Genomic DNA, 20,553 nt, shown 5'->3' with positions numbered 1-20,553 from the left:
ACTTGTCATCATCAATGATTGCTAGAAATCTTCTCTTCATTTTGATTATCTTTAATTGATAACTAACAGATATCTTATTTGGGGATAAAATGGTTTCAACAAATGAAAGTACAATGTCTTAATCTACCAGTTTTGTTTACCTTTTATTTCTATTTTCCTGAAGAAATATTTCTACATAGAAAACTTCTAAGTTAGCAAAAAGCCAAGCCCCTATCCTGTTCAATGTTACCATTTCTAACCCCACATATACCAACAATATAGTAAGGAGAATAATAAAAGCCAGAAATTATGTTTGATTCTGGAAACATTTGCCAAAGCCTGGCTGACTAAGAATATAACTTACAAATAAATTTTCTAATAATGATATAACAAGCCGGTACTAGCTTCTTTTCATGTATTACCTCACTTAATTCTCACACAAAATTAGGAATTCTCATTTGACAAGTGAAGAAGTCAGAATGTTAGGTAACCTATATATATGTGCACTGAACTACAATAGACATACTATCTGTGTATGGGCATTTATAGGACTTAGTTTTATTTATTTCCTAGATATCATTATGAGATATGTTTTGACCTGACCTTCTGCTTGAAACTTACAAATGTAATATAACTTGAAGGGAACAAATAGCAATGATGTTGAAATGTAGACTCAATGTGAAGCAAGCTTTCAAAAATGACTTTGTTGAAATTTAATCCTACGGATTCTCTACCCTTTGGAGTATGTAATGTATGAAATCATCCATGGAATTCAAGCAAATTCAGAATCTGTTTGGAGAAGACGGTCAAATAAAAAGAACGATTGTGTATAGTGTCTATAGAGTACAAAAAGCCTTTGACTGAATGGTAATGAGAACAGTGTTGGAAGCTCTCAGTAAGAAAGGAATTCAAGAAATATATATTGGTACCATGAAATACATCAATTTTTTTATGATCCTCAGTCAAAGAAAAGTCAGTTCATTTTTGTTGTTGTTGATGTATCTGAACAGGACTGCCTATTTTCAGATGCCTCGACAAAATATCTAAAAGCCTGCAGAGAAGCATCATGTCAGTAACACCGTTTTATAAGGTAGCATTATGCATGGAGTTATGACGATGAGAAGATGTTTTATGTTATGCCATTATAAATTAAAAATGCACAAAGCAATGACATATTTGTTATACTTTCCATCTGTGGTGCTTGCTTCACAAGTTTCAGTTGTACCTATTTGTTATGTTATTATTTACATTCAAATGAAATCTGAGGAGAAATAAAAATAAGACATTCTTATTAGTGACTCACTTCCTGTACTGGAAATAGTATACGACTACTCTACTTCCTTCCAAAAGAGTAACTAAAGATATTTTATATTATCCTGTGATATTTGCATGCCCTAGGCTTCTCAAATGATTTCCGAAGTTACACGTACAACACGAAGCACATAGAAAGCAAGCCAACGTGGCCTGCCAAAATATCCCATCAGATATTAGGAAATAAAGGCTTTCTTCTTTTCTTTGCTATTAAGTTTTAGTGTCCTAGAAAGTTTCTGGTTATTTTCTTGCTTCCTTCCTCGTTCCTACTTCAAGGAGTCCCCACAAAACTGGGTTTTGTAAACCAAGTGGTAGAACCACCCATTCTGGACACAGTTCCAACTATCTCCTCTTAAAGTAACCATTTTCCAATATGAGACTCCTAATAGCTTCCTGAGGGTTATGATGATAAATTTTAAGGAATAAATCTCTTTGATTTTGGAGTACAAAATTTCATATTTAAAAACCATGTTTCTCCTTCCACTTTGATAGGTATCATGGGCATAGACTGTTGATTTGGCTTGCACTGAGTTCTTCCTGAGAAAGTTTTAAATATTGTCTAGTACTTTGAGTCTCAGGCTATTGCCAAAATGAAATATTTCTACTCTAGAAGTAGTAGATGGAAAAAAGAATGAGTAAGAAAACGGCAATCATGATTTTATTCTTTGTCTGGAGGCTGCACTAAAAGGATTCTGCATGTGTGTAGAGCAAATCACTTGAAATAGGTTGAGCCTGAATAGTCAAGCAATTTTTCAACTAATTCCAGCTTCAAATCCTTTCTCTGAATACAGGCAATTATTTTTATTCAAATCGAATTACCTAAACAGCTATCTCTGTTGTTCACTGTATTTTGCAAGTGTGGCATAGTCCTGTGTTGAGAAAACGTTTAGATATTATCCAGGAAGATGACATCGTCTTTCTCTGCTTAAAACCGTTGGGCATTGCATTAGTTTGGTTGGGCTGCCAGAACAAAGTACCACAAATTGGGGGAACTTAAACACCAGAAATTTATTTCCTCACTGTTCTTGAGGTTAGAAGTCTGTGATAAAGGTATCAGTAGGTTGATTTCCTTCTAAGGCTTTTTCCTTGGCTTGTAGATGGCCAGTTTCCTCCAGCATCTTCCCAAGGTCTTTGCTCTGTGTGTGTCCTGATCTCTTACTATAAGGGTGCCAGTCATATTGGATGGGCTCATATGACCTCTTTTTACCTTAATCACCTCTTTAAAGACCTAATCTCCAAATACAGTCACATTCTGAAGTATTGGGGGTTAAGACTTCAGTATATGAATTTGAGGGATGGTGATGGGGGGACACCATTCAGCCCATAGCAGGTGTAATGCACATTTTGGGGAATGATACTTCTGTTCTTCAAGTTTGTCCTTGCTCACTCTCAAGGTCAAAGGAATCTTATTCTAGGGGACAGAAATAAGATGTAATGTGTCCAGAACTTTATCTATATTCACTTTAGTGATATTTCTGAGCACCTGGTGAAGCCCTCTCCTTTGAGGAAAATAAAGCAGCCTCAACAGCTGTAGCTTCAAAATACACAAAGCGCAGTGCCTGGTATGTAGGCTCCATTCAATTTAAGTTTGTTTAATAAAAATAAAGTGAATAAAAAAATTAACTAGCCAGCTGATCTAGTTTTCTAAAATAATATCCTCAGTGAAGTCTCATGTTACAGCCAAGGTGTCACAGGAAGGAGCTTTAGCGAGTGCAGCACAGAAAGATGCTGCTTTTGACACAGGGTTTACATTACTGTGTTTGAGAATTTGGACCCACACTAATCCACCAGAAATCAGATAAAGCTCACTTTAAGGAGGTAGCACAACAGGAAAGGTTGAGCTAGCTGAATGATTCAACCAACTTCCTTTTGATCCACTCCTTTAAACGCTGAACTAAACATCAGCTCTATCCTTATAAATAGTGTCATTTTTTAATCCACTTTAATATCTAATCTTCCAGTTTGATTTTATGGCCGAACGTATTATTATTTTTTGGATCGATAGTTCCCCCTGGCATCTCTTTCATTCATGATGTGACTTTCATGTACCCAGCAGGCCTTTCAGATAAGGGTTCCAAATGGTCATCTGCACTGGAAGCAGATACCACATCCTTTATGAGAGTCTGACAATGTAATAGGTTCTTGTCACTGTATTAATGAGATCAGAGCTATTCTCTCTGTATCCTGGGAAAGTTGGGGTGTCTTTTCTTATTTTTTTATTAGAACAATAAAATAAAAGTTAGAAAGATGCTTTAAAAGTGCCATGGAAAATATTAGAAGGTTAAAAAGCACTTGTTTTTCAATATACAAAAAAGAATTATCTCTTTACTCTTCTGTTACTGTTCTATTCTGGGTAGTCCAAGTGCAGCCACATTTCAACCAAGACTGGGTTAAAACAGTTTGAATCTAGTTAAAACAAGACCTGATATTGCAAGTTCTGGTGATACCAATCTACAGAGCAATATATAATATAAGAGGAAGGTGGCTGGCAATTAAACTATTAGTGATATTTAAATGCTCCTTTTTCCTTGGAAACTACCATTGTCTTAGAATGGCTATCAAAGGTCCATTTTTCAGTTCTTTTTAAGGAAAATTGTTCCTAAGAGCTGTTGTCAATTTTTTTCTTTCAAATTATAATTTTTTAAACTTCATATAGATAAGTTTTTACTTTAAAAATAAGTAAGTAAAATACACTAAAGACTCTTCAAAAGGGGGCATTTCAAGACAGCCTTGTTTGATATAACATTTAGGTGTATTTTTTGTGATCTGATAAAAGTCACATAGGATTTGGATTCTGGAGCTTAACCTATCTTCAATTCTGTTTATATGCTTTAAGCTAAAAGCCATGACCAAAACAAATTTAAGATAGCCTAATTAGAGGGCCCAGGGGGAACCAGCACAGATTATGAGTGTAAGGATTTTGAGGGATCTGGATTCAACCAGACTTCTTCCCAGGATTGGACCCCAGCATGTAAAGGTTTTGTTGATCCCATATGACAAACTGCATCACACTGAGATAAATCCTCTAAAACAACCAGAATGGTTTACAATGCTTGCTCAGTTTTTCCATTGCCTTAGTCCCTTATATATTTTCCTTTTTTTTCCTTTTTTTTTTTTTTTTGCCTTTATTCACCTTCCTCATTGTGGTGGTATCTTGGATACGTTTGACTTTTTATGCTTTCCAAATGTTTTTCACATACTATTTCCCATTGGATGCCAACAACTATCCTTCTATCTTCATCTCCCAAATAAATAACTAGATATACAATGAATTAGTGGAAAACTCAGGCCTGGAATGGGTGTTTTATATAATCTCTTTTCCACTCTATCATATTTCCTTTGCACCCCATTGCTACATAACAATTTGCTCCGTCTCTGCCCCTTTCCTAATTCAGTTTGTTTTTATTACCAGTTTGTATTATATCTGTTTACATAAGAATCTGTACCTTTTATAAATGAGTAATTACCAAAGACCAAAGTCAGTTTGTAGGTAATAGGATAGTCTCAAGTAAGACATTTAGGGATAAAATGTGAAAATTACTCTTTGAATAGTCAATCAACTACCACTTACAATCACTGTTTATTTGCTTTTTCCCTTTCTGCTTCTGCCAGCCAAGATTAAGTCTGAACATTGTGGTTTTGAACATATTGGGGGATTGCTGGCTCCTTATCCTGGTTTCGTCACTTGTCAGCCTTGGGAAAGTTACTTAATCTAGCCATGCCTCATTTTCCCTATCTGTAAAATGGATATGATAATCACAATAGCATCTTCCTCATTATCTTACTGAAATAATTAAAGTAGATAATGAATGTAAAGTGCATAGCATAGTCCCTGGTACAGTATAAGCACTACATAATTGCTGGCCATTATTTTTGTTGCAAAGTACCCTGAATGCGTTCATAGGAATTTTGTTCTGTAAAAGGTTTTGATTTTTGTCAGTAATAATTACCAACTCTTAAGTTCATATTAAGGAAATCTTAGTATGTGTGTATCTAATTTTCCAGTTCCCTGCCCACCTAAGGTAAACTTCATAAATCAGTATTTATTGAGTAACTACTGTAGACTCTCACAGACTCCCTTATGGTGGTTCTCAACCAGGGATAATTTTGCACCGTGGGGAAGTATTTTGCAATATCTGGAGACTTTTTTAAAAATCATCACCACTGGGAAGTGCTACTAGCATCTAGTTGGTTGAGGCCAGGGGTGCTGCTAAATATCCTAGAATGCACAGAACAGCCCCCACCACAGAGAATTCTCCAGCCACAGATGTCAATAGTGTGTCACTGTTGAGAAACCCTGCTCTATTGGAAAAGGAAACAGTGTAAGACAACATCACTGTGAACAGTCTAGTTAGACAATGCTTACCAAATAATACAAGTGTTTGTAATGATGCCTGTTAACACTGGGATAGGTTAGATATGGTTAGTTCATCTTGAGGATTGGTTTGCTTCATGAGAAGGTGTGTTATATGACATAACTGTATGTTTAGATAGACTACAGTCGTCTTGAAAACTATGCCTTAACACCCTCTGGTTTACAAGGGGTCTTAACCTTGATTGATTTTAAAAAACTTGATGTAAATCTTAAATATTATATTTCAAAAGACTCTTTCCAACTACCTGCCATATTGCTTATTTAAGCTATATGTTGGAGAGCTACAAATTATTATTCTTTTTCTTTAAATGAAGAATACATAGGTATCTATAGTAGTAATGTTTGTTTAAGTGACACAAGTTGGTATTATTATGTGGTATTTTAAGTGGACACAATCAAATGATATCTTGGTTTGGTAAATTTTCTTTTATATACATTGAAATATTCCATTTTTATGGTCATTTGAATTAACTTGTATTTATGTGGAGGTGACTATCAATTGTGTTTTCTTGTGGTTAAGTCATATTTGTTGTTGTTGTTGTTGTTTTCTTGCTCAAGATAAAATCATTCTCTTTCTTACCTGGTAAACACTTCCTTTAGTAATCTCAAACTCATGAACCACAGTGGCATTTTGTGTTGGATTTTGCTGATAAATTTTTGGTAGAGATAGTTGTGTGTATGTGTATGTGTGTGTGTGCGTGTGTGTGTGTGTGTTTAGGTTTCCACTTAAAGTTCAGTGCCAAAGCTACAGTACTTATACATTTTCTAAATGTGTTTTAAGCAATAAGTTGTACAACATTTTTAGAACATGTGTTAAGCTATTTCTCTAAGAATGAAGCTCTTAACAAAACATAAGCACTCTGCATGAGATCTTAGCAGCAAAGTGCTTAAAAGATAAAGTAAGAATTGGTACCATGGGAAGAACACCAGCTGTAGAGCGCACAGGTCCATTATGAGAAGTATGGTAGTGGGTAGGGAGAAAATGATTTAATCAGGAGTAAAACCAATTTTATTATAAGGGCACGCAGGGGGTGTGGCACCATAGTGAGAGGGACATTTCAAAATATCTGACAGATTTCAACAATGTGAAAACCCCGTTCTTTAAAGTGACAGTAAACCCCATCAGGTCTCCCTTTTTGATGCTATTGTTAACAGTTGACTGTTTAAAGCTGGCCTGCTAAGATGCTGTCGGCCTATTTCAATAGTGTGTAGCCAAATAAAAGACTAATTGTTGAAATACAATCAATCAAAAATGATTGCAGGGCAGAAAGAAGGTCTCCTCTGCTGATTTTGTTGTGGATCATATTATTGTGTTATGATTGAGGTAGGAATGAAGACCGAAGGGGAAGAAGAAAATAGCCCATCTGAAATAAACAGATCCACCTCCATTTCTTCTCTTTGCAAACATTCTATTGAGCAGGAACATCACTTACCAGTGCTGGAAATAATTGTTTCTTTTGAAAGAACAGATCTGATAAAGATTTGGGCTAATATTTTTAAAAGGACATGAACACTATTAGCAAAACAGCCCATGCAGAGAATCCCTACGGTGACAATTCTCAGCTTTTCTCATATTTTTGGTGCGAAATGCTCCTCTGCATTCATAAAACTGACACTGAGGGGGCATGTGAATGTGAGCCCAAACATTAGTAAAGAAACAAAATTCCAGTTGACCAATACCTGTTAAGTGCTTGCCAGGATTCTTTGCTTTTCAGTTAACCCCCAGATCATCTAAAATGATTAGTTTTAGTTTTTATTAGGCCCAGAATCCAAAATATTTTCCATGTTGCACATTTCAAAAGACACATCCTATGGATCAACAGCAATGCCTTTGTGCCTTGCTCCCTTCTAATTGTATGTAAAGATGTCACTTTTAGACACTAATACAACCACTTCGTGGGTAAGAATGACTCCAGACATTCATATTGAGGGTGAAAAGGACAAAAATAATTGCCCAGCACATTTTATTTCTACTAAAACTTTCGTTTTGGCATTTACTTCCTTTAATATTTCAACGTCTCCACTCACTCAAGCTTCAAAAGCAAACATTTCTGTTGCTAAAAAGAGTTGGTAAGCACTTGTGGTTTGTCTTTAGTGTGTTATCATTTTTGACAGCTTTGCATAGCCTACATAGGCCAACAGGGGTCTGTCTAATATTGTTGCTGGGCATATTTTCCTCACTGAGATGAGAACTAAAAAAAAGATATTTTTGAAGCAGTAAGAAGGAATTAATATCCTTTTCTCACTCAGTATTCTATTCCTTGCTGACTTTATATTCCGGCAAAAAAAGGGAAAAAAGTGTTACCCATTATTCCCTTGTACATAGCAAGGCTAACACATGTAAAGCAATAACTCATTTTCTATTGCCATGTTTAGCATATGTCTCCTGTTGGCTCAGCAAGGCCTTTAGGCCGGTCCCTTGAGCCGGCCATCATTGGCAACTCTTAGCCCCTCGGCCTCAAAACCAAATAGCTTTGAATCATGTTGAGCTGTGATGCTAATTTTCATACTGATGCATTATGGGAATAAATGTATCTGACATACTGTGTCAATGGCACTGTCTCTTTGTGTCTCTTGTTTTTTTGTTAGCTGCATTCCTACAGATGGTATTCCATTGAAAATGTTCCCTTCCTGCGGAAAAAGGGGAAAAAAAAAAAAACCATGCACAGCACCAAACCTCTAGGTACAGAAGGCTGTTAACGGTTGCTGATGATAGTAGGCAAACATTAACATAATAATTAGTGTCTTGTAATTGTTTCATTAAAACCAGTTGTTCCATTTCTCCTCGTGTTTTCCCAGAAGAGAAGCTGAATTTGGACGACAGCCAGTGGGAGGACATCCACGTTGTCACCGGAGCACTGAAGATGTTTTTCCGGGAGCTGCCTGAGCCGCTCTTCCCTTACAGTTTCTTTGAGCGGTTTGTGGAGGCGATCAGTAAGTACCCCACAAAAGGAGCAGTTGGTAGAATAACCTGGCATCGTGGAATTATTAAGTAAATAATAAGAATGATGATAATAATAACCATGGGGAACAGATAATTTCCCCGATGCTCCATATCTTTCGTTTTAGTTTTTGTGTTTTTGGTGGGTTGTTTTATTTCTGGCCCTGCAATATTATCTGAGGTTGTTTTTTATTTTTTTAATTAAGAAAAAAGAGAATATGGCATCCTACTTAGGGAGGGGCAATTTAACTAAGCCTCCTCAAGTGAAATTGTACCTTCTCATGGAAACTGCTTTAAAAGGGTCACCTTTTGCACCCCTAGTGTCTGCATTTATACTTTCAGAATTGCAGTGAGTTTGAGTACAAAGAGATCTTAAAAAGGAATGTAAGTAAATTAAATATTACATTACATTAAATATGTGTTAAATCCTCAACTGAGGCATCACATTCTCTTGACTTACTCACCCTTCGCTCACCAACACTAGTAAATAATCAGCTACAATTTGCTTATGAGCAGTGTGAATATCAAATTAAGCAATGGCAAGTATTTCCTGTTAGCCTAATGACTTTTTTTTTTGGAGGGGAGTAAGTTATATCTCTTACCAACCAGTAGTCAATGTATACTCTATGAAGCTTCCTTTTCTGTTATCTTCTTATTCATAAAACACACACAAACACATACACACACACTTAAGTAAAAATAAATGAATGAATGAATGAATAAATGAAATGTTTTCCAAATGCAAGGGACCTTCTGCTATTGCATCTTGGAGAAGTAGCTACCAGTACATCTTTAAGCTTAATATCTCAGGGTATGCTTACCATAACTGTGACAGCTCAGAAAAAGTTTCCTGGCAAGCAAGCTGATTTAGGAGGAAAAAGAAAGAAGAAAGAAAGGTAAAATTAAAAAGCTTGCAAGCCTGGCAGGAGCTTAATTAAAGTCCCAATGAGACAAATCTCCAAGAAAAAAATGCTCTACTTAGGAGGTCTGATCTTGGACGTCTATGTGTGCATGTGCAGTGTTCCCATTGGTGGGAGTGGGGGTTTGGGGGCCCATGTTGGAGAACAGCCCCTCCACATGTCCTTTTATTCTGTTTTTCGTTCACAAAAGTCTTCACACTTATTTAAAGCTCTGGCAAAATGGTATCAAGAAGAATAAAGAACAGGTTTTTCTCCCAAGGTTTTTCTCTTAGTGTCTGCTCACAATTTCAGATTTTGTTGTTGCTGTGGCTGCTGTTGTTGTTGTTGTTTAATGTAGTAACAGTTCTCTAATTACGAGTTTTAAGATGAGACTGGAGCTCTTCTTATCCCTTGTCATGACTTTTCATTTCATGAGGCTACCACTTCTCAAGAAGAGCAATATTTTATTGATATAATTCCCAGGCTCTCTTAAACTTCATTTAAAAACAAGGAACAAAGGAAAAATAAACAAGCAGGCATTTCCATAACAGCTTATTCTTGAAACAAGCAAGCATGGCCAACCCAACTCAGGATGTTAGGACAGTGTTCTGACAGGAAATTGGAGGGCCTTGCATTTGAGTACCTACCTCTGTGCACATTTAAAGGAGTCATGCAAATTTCACCTCACAATCTCCATACCTCCAAGTAAGGATTATCTTATTTGGAAACATAGTTGAATATGTTCTGATTTGAGGGTATAGTATAGGATAATCCATCATTTAAGTATCCTTCAGTTCACTTGATTCTAAAGAAGTTAGGAAAGTCATTCTTTTAGCTTAAGAGGAATGGAAAGCAGGCCCTCAGAACCCCTGTAAGGGTACATCCCTTGAACTTCCGTAAAGAGTAGAACCTTCTCTGGGATATCGTAGACTTAGGTCCAAATTGGACAGAATTTCAGAAATACAGGCATAGTCAGAACTGAACAAGGCAGAGTTGAGGCAGGCAGCATGGTATTGGGGCTGGTGGGTACGGCAAGAGTTTCTGCTAACACATAAAATGGGTTATGGTGGGAATGAATGAGAAAGTACTAAAGAAAGTCCTTTAAAAATGTAAGAGGCTATACAAGCAGTGCTAACAATGTTTCTCCAGATGAGCTTTGTTTGAGAATGTAATTTGAAAGAGAAAAGACAGGAGAGTATTTCCTTCTTTGCACAAGGCAAGGAAATTCAAACTCAGTGCTGTGGGCTGAATGTTCATGTCCCACCAAAATTTATATGTTGAAATCCTAAGCCCCAAGGTGATGGTATTAGGAGATGGGAGCTTTCAATGGTGATTAGGACATGAGGGCACAGCCCTCATGAATGGGATTATTGACCTTACACAAGAGGCCCTAGAGAGACCTGTCTTCTCTTCCACCATGAGATGACACAGCTAGAAGTTGCTCTCTGTTAACCAGAAAGCAGGCCCTCACCAGACACCAAATCTGCTGTTGGCTTGATCTTGGCCTTCCCAGCCTTCAGAACTAACTGTGAGAAAAAAAGTTCTGTTGTTCTGTTGTTTGTAAGCTCCCTAGTTTATGCTATAATTTATAGCAGCCCAAATGGATTAAGACACTCAGCAACCTTGCCTTAACTAACTCAGAATAGTAGAGTGCCATTATATTTTAATATGTAAATTGGAGGGACTAATCAACAGGGTAGTGGGGCTGAGACATATGTTATGATGTTGGACAAAGACATTACTAACCCATGTATTTTTGGTATAACCTTGCAGTTAGTTCTTGTGTTCTAAACTCAGGGTAAACTCTAGGTTGTAATTCACATTTAAATATCCTTAAGCAATGAGAGAACAGGCACCTAGTTCCTCAGCAATGGTAAAAAAAAAAAAAACACTAAAGGAGGTACTTTTATCCCACTGTACACCAGTTATACTAAAAAATCTTTCAAATTTATAAGAACATTCATATCCAGTCCCAGAGGGCTTTATCATAGCTCTCGTTGCCTCTTATAAAATCTACACAGAAGCTCAACAAGTCCACTCATGAGTTATTGGCTTTATATGGAAAGGGACCAACCAGGTAAAGTAAATTTGCAGGTGGACATGACGATATATGCTGGGTCTGGGCCTCTTTGCTCTCAGACCCTCACCGTTCCCTATGCTGTAGGAGGACTGGCCCTACAGCTGTATTTTGCAGGTGCTCTGGAGGTGCTGTAGCAGCCAGGGGAAGCTACTGGCAGGAGACAGCAGGGGAGGCGAAGGCAAAGTCTTTTCTGCCTGAGGCTCCTTATCCTCCATGGCTTCAGCTTCAGTTGGACAGGCCCACTCTGGTTCCACCTGGTGATGCAGACCCTCCTCCTGTCTTTGCCCCTCCAGCCTGGAGGAGGTAGTGGCTTCCCACTGTGGCTAAGTTCTGGCTTACCTCATTCTTCCTTATCTGGCTCTCAGCTTCTTCATCACTTGGGTAATCAGTTCTCTGCATCAAACTGATTCCTTCTGGTGGTGTACATACTTGAAGTGGTTTCTGTTGTTTGGTTAGACACGAGCAAAACACTATGTCAGCAGTGTCACGGTTCGTGTTGTCATGTTATTTCCCTTTTCTCTTGCCTCACCCACAAGCCCAGTTTGTGAATCCTTAACGTTTTTATTTAGGCCCAAATTGAGAGATCTGTAACCTTTTCATGGCCAAGTCAAAAGGTGGCTGGAACAAAAGGGATTTTACACCCAACTGGAATGCTTCGCATCTGAGGAGGAAATGTTATTTCTAGTACAAGCAATTAATGACTACTGGTGCCATTTGAATTACTTTATTTCTCATTATGTTTCGAAGTCATCATTACATATTCCAGAGGACCGAACAGAAGGCATTTACTTTTGAAAATAGTTTCTTTTTGGACCAAAAGCAAACATTAAAATCACAAGACCCTGCAATTGCCATAGTGATCCCCGGTCTGTTAATACTCATTGGGGTACAAACAAAAACACTAGAGATTGTTCTATATTTCAGAATCCAAGTACTGCAGCTATTGATCTGAAATTCTGTACTTGAGGTCAATCCAATTGGGTCACCGGCAGGTTATTTCATGGGGATTTAACCCACTGGCTGCAAGGACTTAATTCCCTGGAAATGACTTGTGCTGAAGGCATTATTAGTACTATAAATGTGAACTTGGTAGAAAAACATAGCCATAGAATTTTATGATAGGTGATGCAATCTTGTGGCTAGAGGCCTGTAGGGGGTCTGGACATTTCCAGTAGATCTAAATCCTTGGAAACGTACTAACTTTACCTCTATTCTCATCTTTTTCATTCTGGCAACTCTACAGATCCAAAGAAAAAAAGACAACAAGCAGTGTCTTTTTTTGTTTTAATAACTGCATTTTTCCAAAAGTTCTTGGGAAAGAGAAAGAGGGGAGAAAAATTCATTGGCATTTCTGATAATTGTCTCAATTAATCCTCAGAATAACAAAGCAGGAAATACTGAAGAAATGGAAAGATCATGTGGAAAATAAGTTCTAACTCATAAAGTTACTATGAGAATTAAATAAACCAACATTTTTCTTATTCTATATTAGGCACTCAATAAATGATTTAAAAACAGACCCATTTTTTAGAGGAGTCTCAAGTTCACATAGCTCAAAAAATTAGACTTAGCATTCAACTCCAGACTTTAAAATGTAAATACTTTCCATCATCCTACATTGCCATAGGAATAACTAACTAGCTATTGCCAAATACCTGCCTGTTATATCATCCTCTGTAAGACTTATATATTCTATATCATTGTATTTAACACCACAAACAATTCTTTCTTCTTTTTTTTAAACTGAGCATATATTAAATTAAAGGTCAGAAATTCTAGTATTATAGTTTTAGGTTAGAAATAAAGAACTTTCCAAGAGTAAGCAATATTTCGATATTTACTACTAGATATTAAAAGCATTAATGCTTTCAATGTTGACTTCTCTGAGTACATTGTGGTTCTTTTTAATTTCAGAATATTATGGAGTACAAACATTTTGGTTACATAAATTGCTTTTGTACCATTTGAGTCAAAGTTATAAGCGTGCCCATCCCCCATCACCTAACAGGTACAATAGTGTGCATTGTACCCATTAGGTGTGAATTTACCCATACTCTCTTCCCCCTACCACTTGCTTGATTTCCAATGAACATTATTTCCATATGTGCCATAAGTGTTGATCAATTAGTTCTAATTTAATGGTGAGTATGTGTGGTATTTGTTTTTCCATTCCTGTGATACTTGAGTTACAAGAATGGTCTCTAGTCCCATCTTGGTTAATACAAGAGGTATTAGTTTACCGTTTTTTTCCTGTGGCTGAGTAGTACTCCCCGGTTTACGTATACCACATTTTATTAATCCATGCTCTGAGTACATTGTTAACCCTGCAGTCTGATTTCTATAACCAATTGCTCACTCATCTCCTTTTGGAATTCATTTAGATATACAAAATGTTATTTTCCTATTTCAAGTTTAATTATATTAATATTCTTTTTTACAAATTATTTACTTGTATACAATTACAGTGTGTAACAAATGGAATCTTATGGAAGAGGTCAGAATGTAAAGCAATGGATCGCACACTATCACTTCACATCCCCAGGCCGAACCAAGAGAGGAAACCTCATTTAACAGTTTTAATTTTTATCTCTCCTAGTGGTTACTTTCATAACTCTACACAATATCTCTAATTTTTGTTTATCAACCATGGATAATACCTTTTATTATCAAATATGAAATATTAATTGATTCTACTCCACTCCCTGCAATATTTAATAGTCATGTTATTGTATTTGGTTGATAAATAATATGCTTAGGCCAGGCGTGGTGGCTCACGCCTGTAATCCTAGCACTCCGGGAGGCCGAGGCGGGTAGATCGCTCGAGGTCAGGAGTTCAAGACCAGCCTGAACAAGAGGGAGACCCTGTCTCTACTAAAAAAATAGAAAGAAATTATCTGGCCAACTAAAATATATATAGAAAAGATTAGCCGGACATGGTGGCACATGCCTGTAGTCCCAGCTACCGGGAAGGCTGAGGCAGTAGGATTGCTGAAGCCCAGGAGTTTGAGGTTGCTGTGAGCTAGGCTGACACCAGGGCACTCACTCTAGCCTGGGCAACAAAGCAAGACTCTGTCTCAAAAAAAAAAAAAAATATGCTTAAACCTCTATTTCTGATTTTATTGACATTCAACAATATCTACTAACTCTTCCCTTTGGAAGGTGAGCATATTCTCCTTTCTGCCCTTTCCTTCATCTCTCTTTCTTAATTTTAATTTTGGTAATTTTTTTTTTTTTTTTGAGACAGAGTGTCACTCTGTTGCCCAGGCTAGAGTGCCGTGGCATCAGCCTAGCTCACAGCAACCTCAAATTCCTGGGCTCAAGTGATCCTTCTGCATCAGCCTCCCGAGTAGCTGGAACTACAGGCATATGCCACCATGCCTGGCTAATTTTTTCTATATATTTTTAGTTGTCCAGCTAATTTCTTTCTATTTTTAGTAGAGATGGGGTCTCACTCTTGCTCAGGCTGGTCTCAAACTCCTGAGCTCAAAGGTTCCGCCCACCTCAGCCTCCCAGAGTGCTAGGATTACAGGTGTGAGCCACCGCACCCGGCCTAATTTTGGTAATTTTTAATAATAGAGGATTTTTTTCTAGCTCTACTGAGGTATGATTAACATGCAATGAACTTCACATTTTAAAAGTGTACACTCTGATAAGTTTTCTCAAAGTATGCACCACAGTTAAGATAATGAACATTTCCATCATTCCCCAAAGTGTCCTCTTGATCCTTTCTAATCCTTCCTTGTCCTCCATGGCTCCCCTGTACCCCTTCCCAAGCCACCACTGATCTGCTTTCTGTCACTTTGGATTAATTTACATTTCCTAGAATTTTATGTACGTGGAATCATAAAGTATGTACTCTTTTGGGAGGGGCTTCTTTCACTCAGCATAATTATTTTGAGATTTATCCATGTTGTTACATTTGTCAAGAGTCCACTCCTTTTTATTGATGAGTAATATTTCATCATTTGGATAAAACACAATTTGTTTATCCACGTATCTGTTGATGGACATTTGGGTTGTTTCTGGTTTTCAACTACTAGAAATAAAGCTTCCACGAACATTCATGTACAAGTTTTTGTATGGACAAATACTTTCATTTACCTTGGGTAATTCTTAAGAGTGGAAGAGCTGGTTCATATAGTAGGTGTGTTTGAACTTCTCAAGAAACTGCCAAAACGGTTTCCAAAGTGGTGTACCATTTTTCAATTCCTGCCAATAGTGTATGAGAATTCCAGTTCCTTCCCATTCTCAGCACCACTTGGTGTGGTCAGTGTTTTTAATTTTAGCCATACTAACAGATGTGAAGTAGTATCTCATGGTTTAATTTCCATTTTACTCATGATTAACGATCCTGAGCATCTTTTCATGTATTTATTTGCCGTTCCATTATTTTCTGTGGTTAAGTGTCCCTTCAAATCCTTTATCTATTTTAAAAATTGGGCTGTTTGCTTTTTTTACTGTTGAGTTTTAAGAATTCTTCTTATATTCTGGATATGAGTTTCAATAAGATATAATATATAATTTGCTGGTAGTTTCACCCATTCTATGGCTTTTTTTTTTCCTTCTTTTAACATTGTCTTTAGAAGAGCAGACATTTTCAATTTTGATGAAGTCCAATTTATCAGTTTTGTCTTTTGTGGATCATGCTGTGCCTTCAAGTGCACTAATACTATTTCTTCAACATGTGTTCTGTTGTTACTCTCAGCCAGTGAGTTTTTTTATGTCAGCCATTACAGTTATTCCTAGAACTTCGCATCTTTTTAATGTATCCCATGTCTCAAGGTGTGTAATTTTTTTCTGTAGCTTTTTTTTGTTTTTATTATTATTTTTAATTGACACATAATAATTATACATGTTTACGGGTACAATATGACCTTTCAATACATGAATACAATGTTGTAATCATCAAATCGGGTATGTAAGTTTACATTTGTTGATTTGTAAGTTTTCAAGGTTGCCTTTGGTGTGGAAAAATAATGACTTTTCCTCCCACTTCTGAGCAGTGTTCCATGTATTTCCCACTATGGGAATACAATCAATGCTAATTCTTTGATCTAAACAACCTTATGGTTCCAATATCATCTCCTTTGTCATCTTTTTCTGTTTCTCAATACGTAAATATTGTATATAATAATATATAAACATCATTTAAACATTATCTATCTAATATTTATTAGATATTGTATTCATTGTGTATATGTGCATCTACATATACATATCTATGTGTATATATAACAGAGATTAGGCAAGCCAGTGCTAAATTGAGATAGTAATGATGTTACATATAAGTCTTCAATTTAAAGGCTGCCGTCACATATACATTTGAAAGCAGCATTTATATTAATGCCAGGTTTTTTTTAACACTGATCAATTAAGCAGTAAAAAACAAAGTAAGAAATGGTACCCATAAGATTGACTGAGCACCATTAAAATGTGGGTTGTTAGTAACCAAAGGTAAGGCATAGCCCATGCCTAGTCCTTAAACACAACTTGTATATGTCAGGCACACTATCCTCATATAAAAATGATTTAAATTAAAGACATTGCCCTATGGCAAAAAGTACCAATTGCATGTTCTAATGGTCTTTTCTATGGCCATCATGTTATTTTGCCTCTAAAGTATACTTTCAATAGGTAATTGGGTGAAAAAAGCCAGTCAAGTATATTTGCAAATATTTTCTTTACTCTTGACTTTATCTTGCCCTTTGGTCAAACTATTTCTGATGCATCATCAACTCCATGATGACACTCTTTGGGAGAAAAGAAACAGAGCTTGCAAGGCACTTGACTAAAAACAATTGCTAAACATGAAGCATGATAGTGACAAATTGCCTCAAACTAGAGAAAGTAAAAAGCAGAGTTTAAAGGTTCACCACAAAGAAACCAGAGATGTAAAAATAGTGTATAATAGTATAAAAATATCTTCTACTGCACCATTTCAAGGAAATTTGAAATTGAAATAAAGGTAAATTTCATAAAGTTTCTCTTTTTAGAGTTTCCATTGCAAGCTAACATTCTCACAGAGTTGGTGGGTTTTTTGTTGTGGTTGCTTTTTATCTGGTGTGTGAGTGTATGTGTGTGTTAGCAAACTGGAAATTTTATGGCTGATGCCTAGCCTGTCTCTTAACTCATTCTAATTATATTCATAATTAAATTGAAAAAAAAAATAGTTGACTAGAGCCAAATGGCTTGCACAGGTGTCTTTTTGTAGGAATGGTTTAGTGCTAGACAATAAACAACTGGACTTCCATCCACTTAATTTGGCTTAATGAAAAGTCTTTTATAAGTAAAATTAGAAGGTGATTCAGAATTAAAATTGGGCCTTGACTCTGAAATTAATTGAGTGGTAAGACATCAGCTCCATTAGAAAATGTGGTGCTTGTCTTTTTGCTTTTCCTTAAAACTTTTATTTTACTTGCACTCCTTTCTCCCATATCCTTGAGGTCACTTTTTCAAGCAATAAACTTTCCAAGCTGAGCAATCAGCCAGGCAGCCTTCATGAGTCAGCTTCCTGAGCATCCCTACTTCTACTGAATAGACATGTTTTCAAAAAAAATAGATCACAAAATGCAGAATTTCTCAACACCTCAGTGGCAAACAGTTATCTTGACCCATTCCCCTAACGGTGGATTTGAGTGTCATTAGGTTCATTGCATCAATAGATCCTAATGAAACTGAAGATTTGTGGCCTTTCATCCTACACTGAGGCTTCTGCCTCATTTCACATTTTTGGGTCCACACCTCATTGTGATCACTGCTGATGAGTCTTCCAAAACACCCTCTGCCCACCAACCCCTGACTCTGACTCTAGCCACATCTCAGGAGAATGGCCTCTCCTACTTTTCCCATAACTTTTTTCTCTTGCCAATCCAGCATGGTTTTATTACAAAGGTAGGCAAACTGATGTAGCTGACTTGCATTTCAAGGAAAAGCCAAATTTCTTCCAAGGTCTTCAAAGCCCTATATGATCTGGTCACCCACAAGCTCTCCAACTTCATTGTTCACTGTTCTGTGCCTTGCGCGTGGCATTCCAGCACATTGGTATCCTGGCTCTTCTTTGAATAGCCCGGGCACATTGAGGGTCTTTGATTGCCCCCTCTCTTTACTGAAATGTGCTTTACCAGATTTACCACTCACATGTCAACTTCTCAGCAAAGTCTAATCAGCTAAGCTAAAGTGTCCATCTGCAGCACACACCACCGCCTCTATTCAAATCCTGACTCCACTATTCACTACCTGTAAGACCTGGAACGAATTCTTAATCTCGCTAGGCCTCCACTTCCACACCTATAAAATGGGTGGAAAAATTAAATATCTTCCCCATAGAGATTATAAAAAGAATTTCATGACGTGCTTATCATGACAAAGCACTTATTTACAGAGTTCCTGGCACACGATATTCAGAGAACGTCAGCTGGTAGCGTCCTATCAAGAGTATAAGCAGACTTTCCTTAAGATCACAGTCTTAGAGGACCTTGCTGTCCATTCTCCACTAGTCTTTCCACTTCTCCAGTAAAGCTGTCTCGAGTGATACATCTGGAAGTGGCCATCTTCATTCCGATTTAATATTTTGTTTCTAGAATTCCAAACACCACCACACATGTTTAAGATAATATTATAGGATATTCTCTTGCTTAACGATCCAGGAACTCCTATTTTCTTTCTTTATTTCATGACATTTTTCCTTCATTCTGCCAGCCATTCCCAGACCCAAACCCATTTGATAGTCCAAAGCATATCACTTTATTATAGAACTTAACGTTTTAAATCATAACCCAGAGGTTGTCTAGCTTCTCCATCCTGCTGCTGCCTTGCTTCTATTAGGTATCAGCACATCTGTGATGTTCACAGTGGCACCAGAAGAGACAACTCCAAAGTAATGCCTTCTCCCAGCTGGCAAATTTGCAACATTGTAGATCTTTCTCAAAGATAAGAATGTTCAAAGAGTTATCAACTAAACTGTAATCAACAAAGAATCATCTTTCCTCATATACATACATATAAACACAGGGACAGGCAGACACACACACACACACACACACACACACACACACACAGACATCATTTCCCAAACCTGAAATGTTTCACTTTGTTTTTTTAGTTATCACATTACAATATTATATTCTAGCTTTAAAAAGATAGCCTCTATTTTTTTAACAATTCTCTCTAAAGAACTTTCGTATTAACCTCTCGTGAGCTATTTTCAAAGCCTGCTATGGAGTAAGAAGTGATCCCTTACCCTGTTCTCTCTTGTTTGCTCACACTCAGTTACACCTTCTCATTTGCTCAAGAACTTGTCCTTCCTCTAGTCCTCCACCACTCTGTCAATAAAAGAATTTTCTTCAAATAGTTTCTCAGAATATCATGGGCTCCTTGAAATGTGGCTTTTCTTCCTTGGGCTCTCTCCGTGCTCTGCAGGGTTAAACTTTGAATGTCAGGGCTGCTGGAGTATTGTAAATGTCCTGGGGGAATTTTGCTCATGGTGGAGCAGAGGAACATGAGTGCTGAGAACCACCATGGTTTGGAGAATGGAATTTTCCTCTAAGGATTGACTCATACATTTTCTACCTACACTTCTGGAAACAGAAACCTGGAAAATGAACATACTTTTATAGAAAACAAGTAGCAGTGCTGGTTTTAAGAGTAAAAGTAATATGCTTGGAAGGATAAAGGCAAACATATTTTTTTAAATCCATGAAGTATAAAAAGTTATGTTGGATTATGAGAGTTCCTTCCTTTCATTGGTTTATGGATTGTTTTCCATTGAAATTTGTACTTCCTCCCCACCCCTGCTTCTGATGATTTCATTTCATACAACGCCTTTATCTTTCCAAAATTGAAACTCTAAAAGGTCAAATGCCTAAAGCCTGCGTCCATGATTACTGTCTAACCAGACAGTCAGCTCTTGGCCCCTTTCTCTTTTTCTTCTCACCTTGAGTTCCAGCAGGCGAAAGGTTGACCCTTTCAG

At 37.0% G+C, this 20,553-nt stretch overlaps 1 protein-coding gene across 2 annotated transcripts in view; it reads left to right on the top strand.

Moving 5' to 3' along the window:
- Window positions 1-20,553, top strand: part of ARHGAP15 (Rho GTPase activating protein 15) — a 590,409-nt gene that overhangs the window by 453,978 nt on the left and 115,878 nt on the right. For both annotated transcript variants that reach the window (XM_045559125.1, XM_045559126.1), the window contains exon 12: window positions 8,465-8,599. In XM_045559125.1, coding sequence (XP_045415081.1) covers window positions 8,465-8,599 — 135 coding nt within the window. The remainder of the gene's footprint in view (window positions 1-8,464; window positions 8,600-20,553) is intronic.

This window comes from Lemur catta, chromosome 8, assembly GCF_020740605.2.
Source record: "Lemur catta isolate mLemCat1 chromosome 8, mLemCat1.pri, whole genome shotgun sequence".
Taxonomy (NCBI): domain Eukaryota; kingdom Metazoa; phylum Chordata; class Mammalia; order Primates; family Lemuridae; genus Lemur; species Lemur catta.
This window is presented reverse-complemented; position numbering and strand designations above follow the sequence as displayed.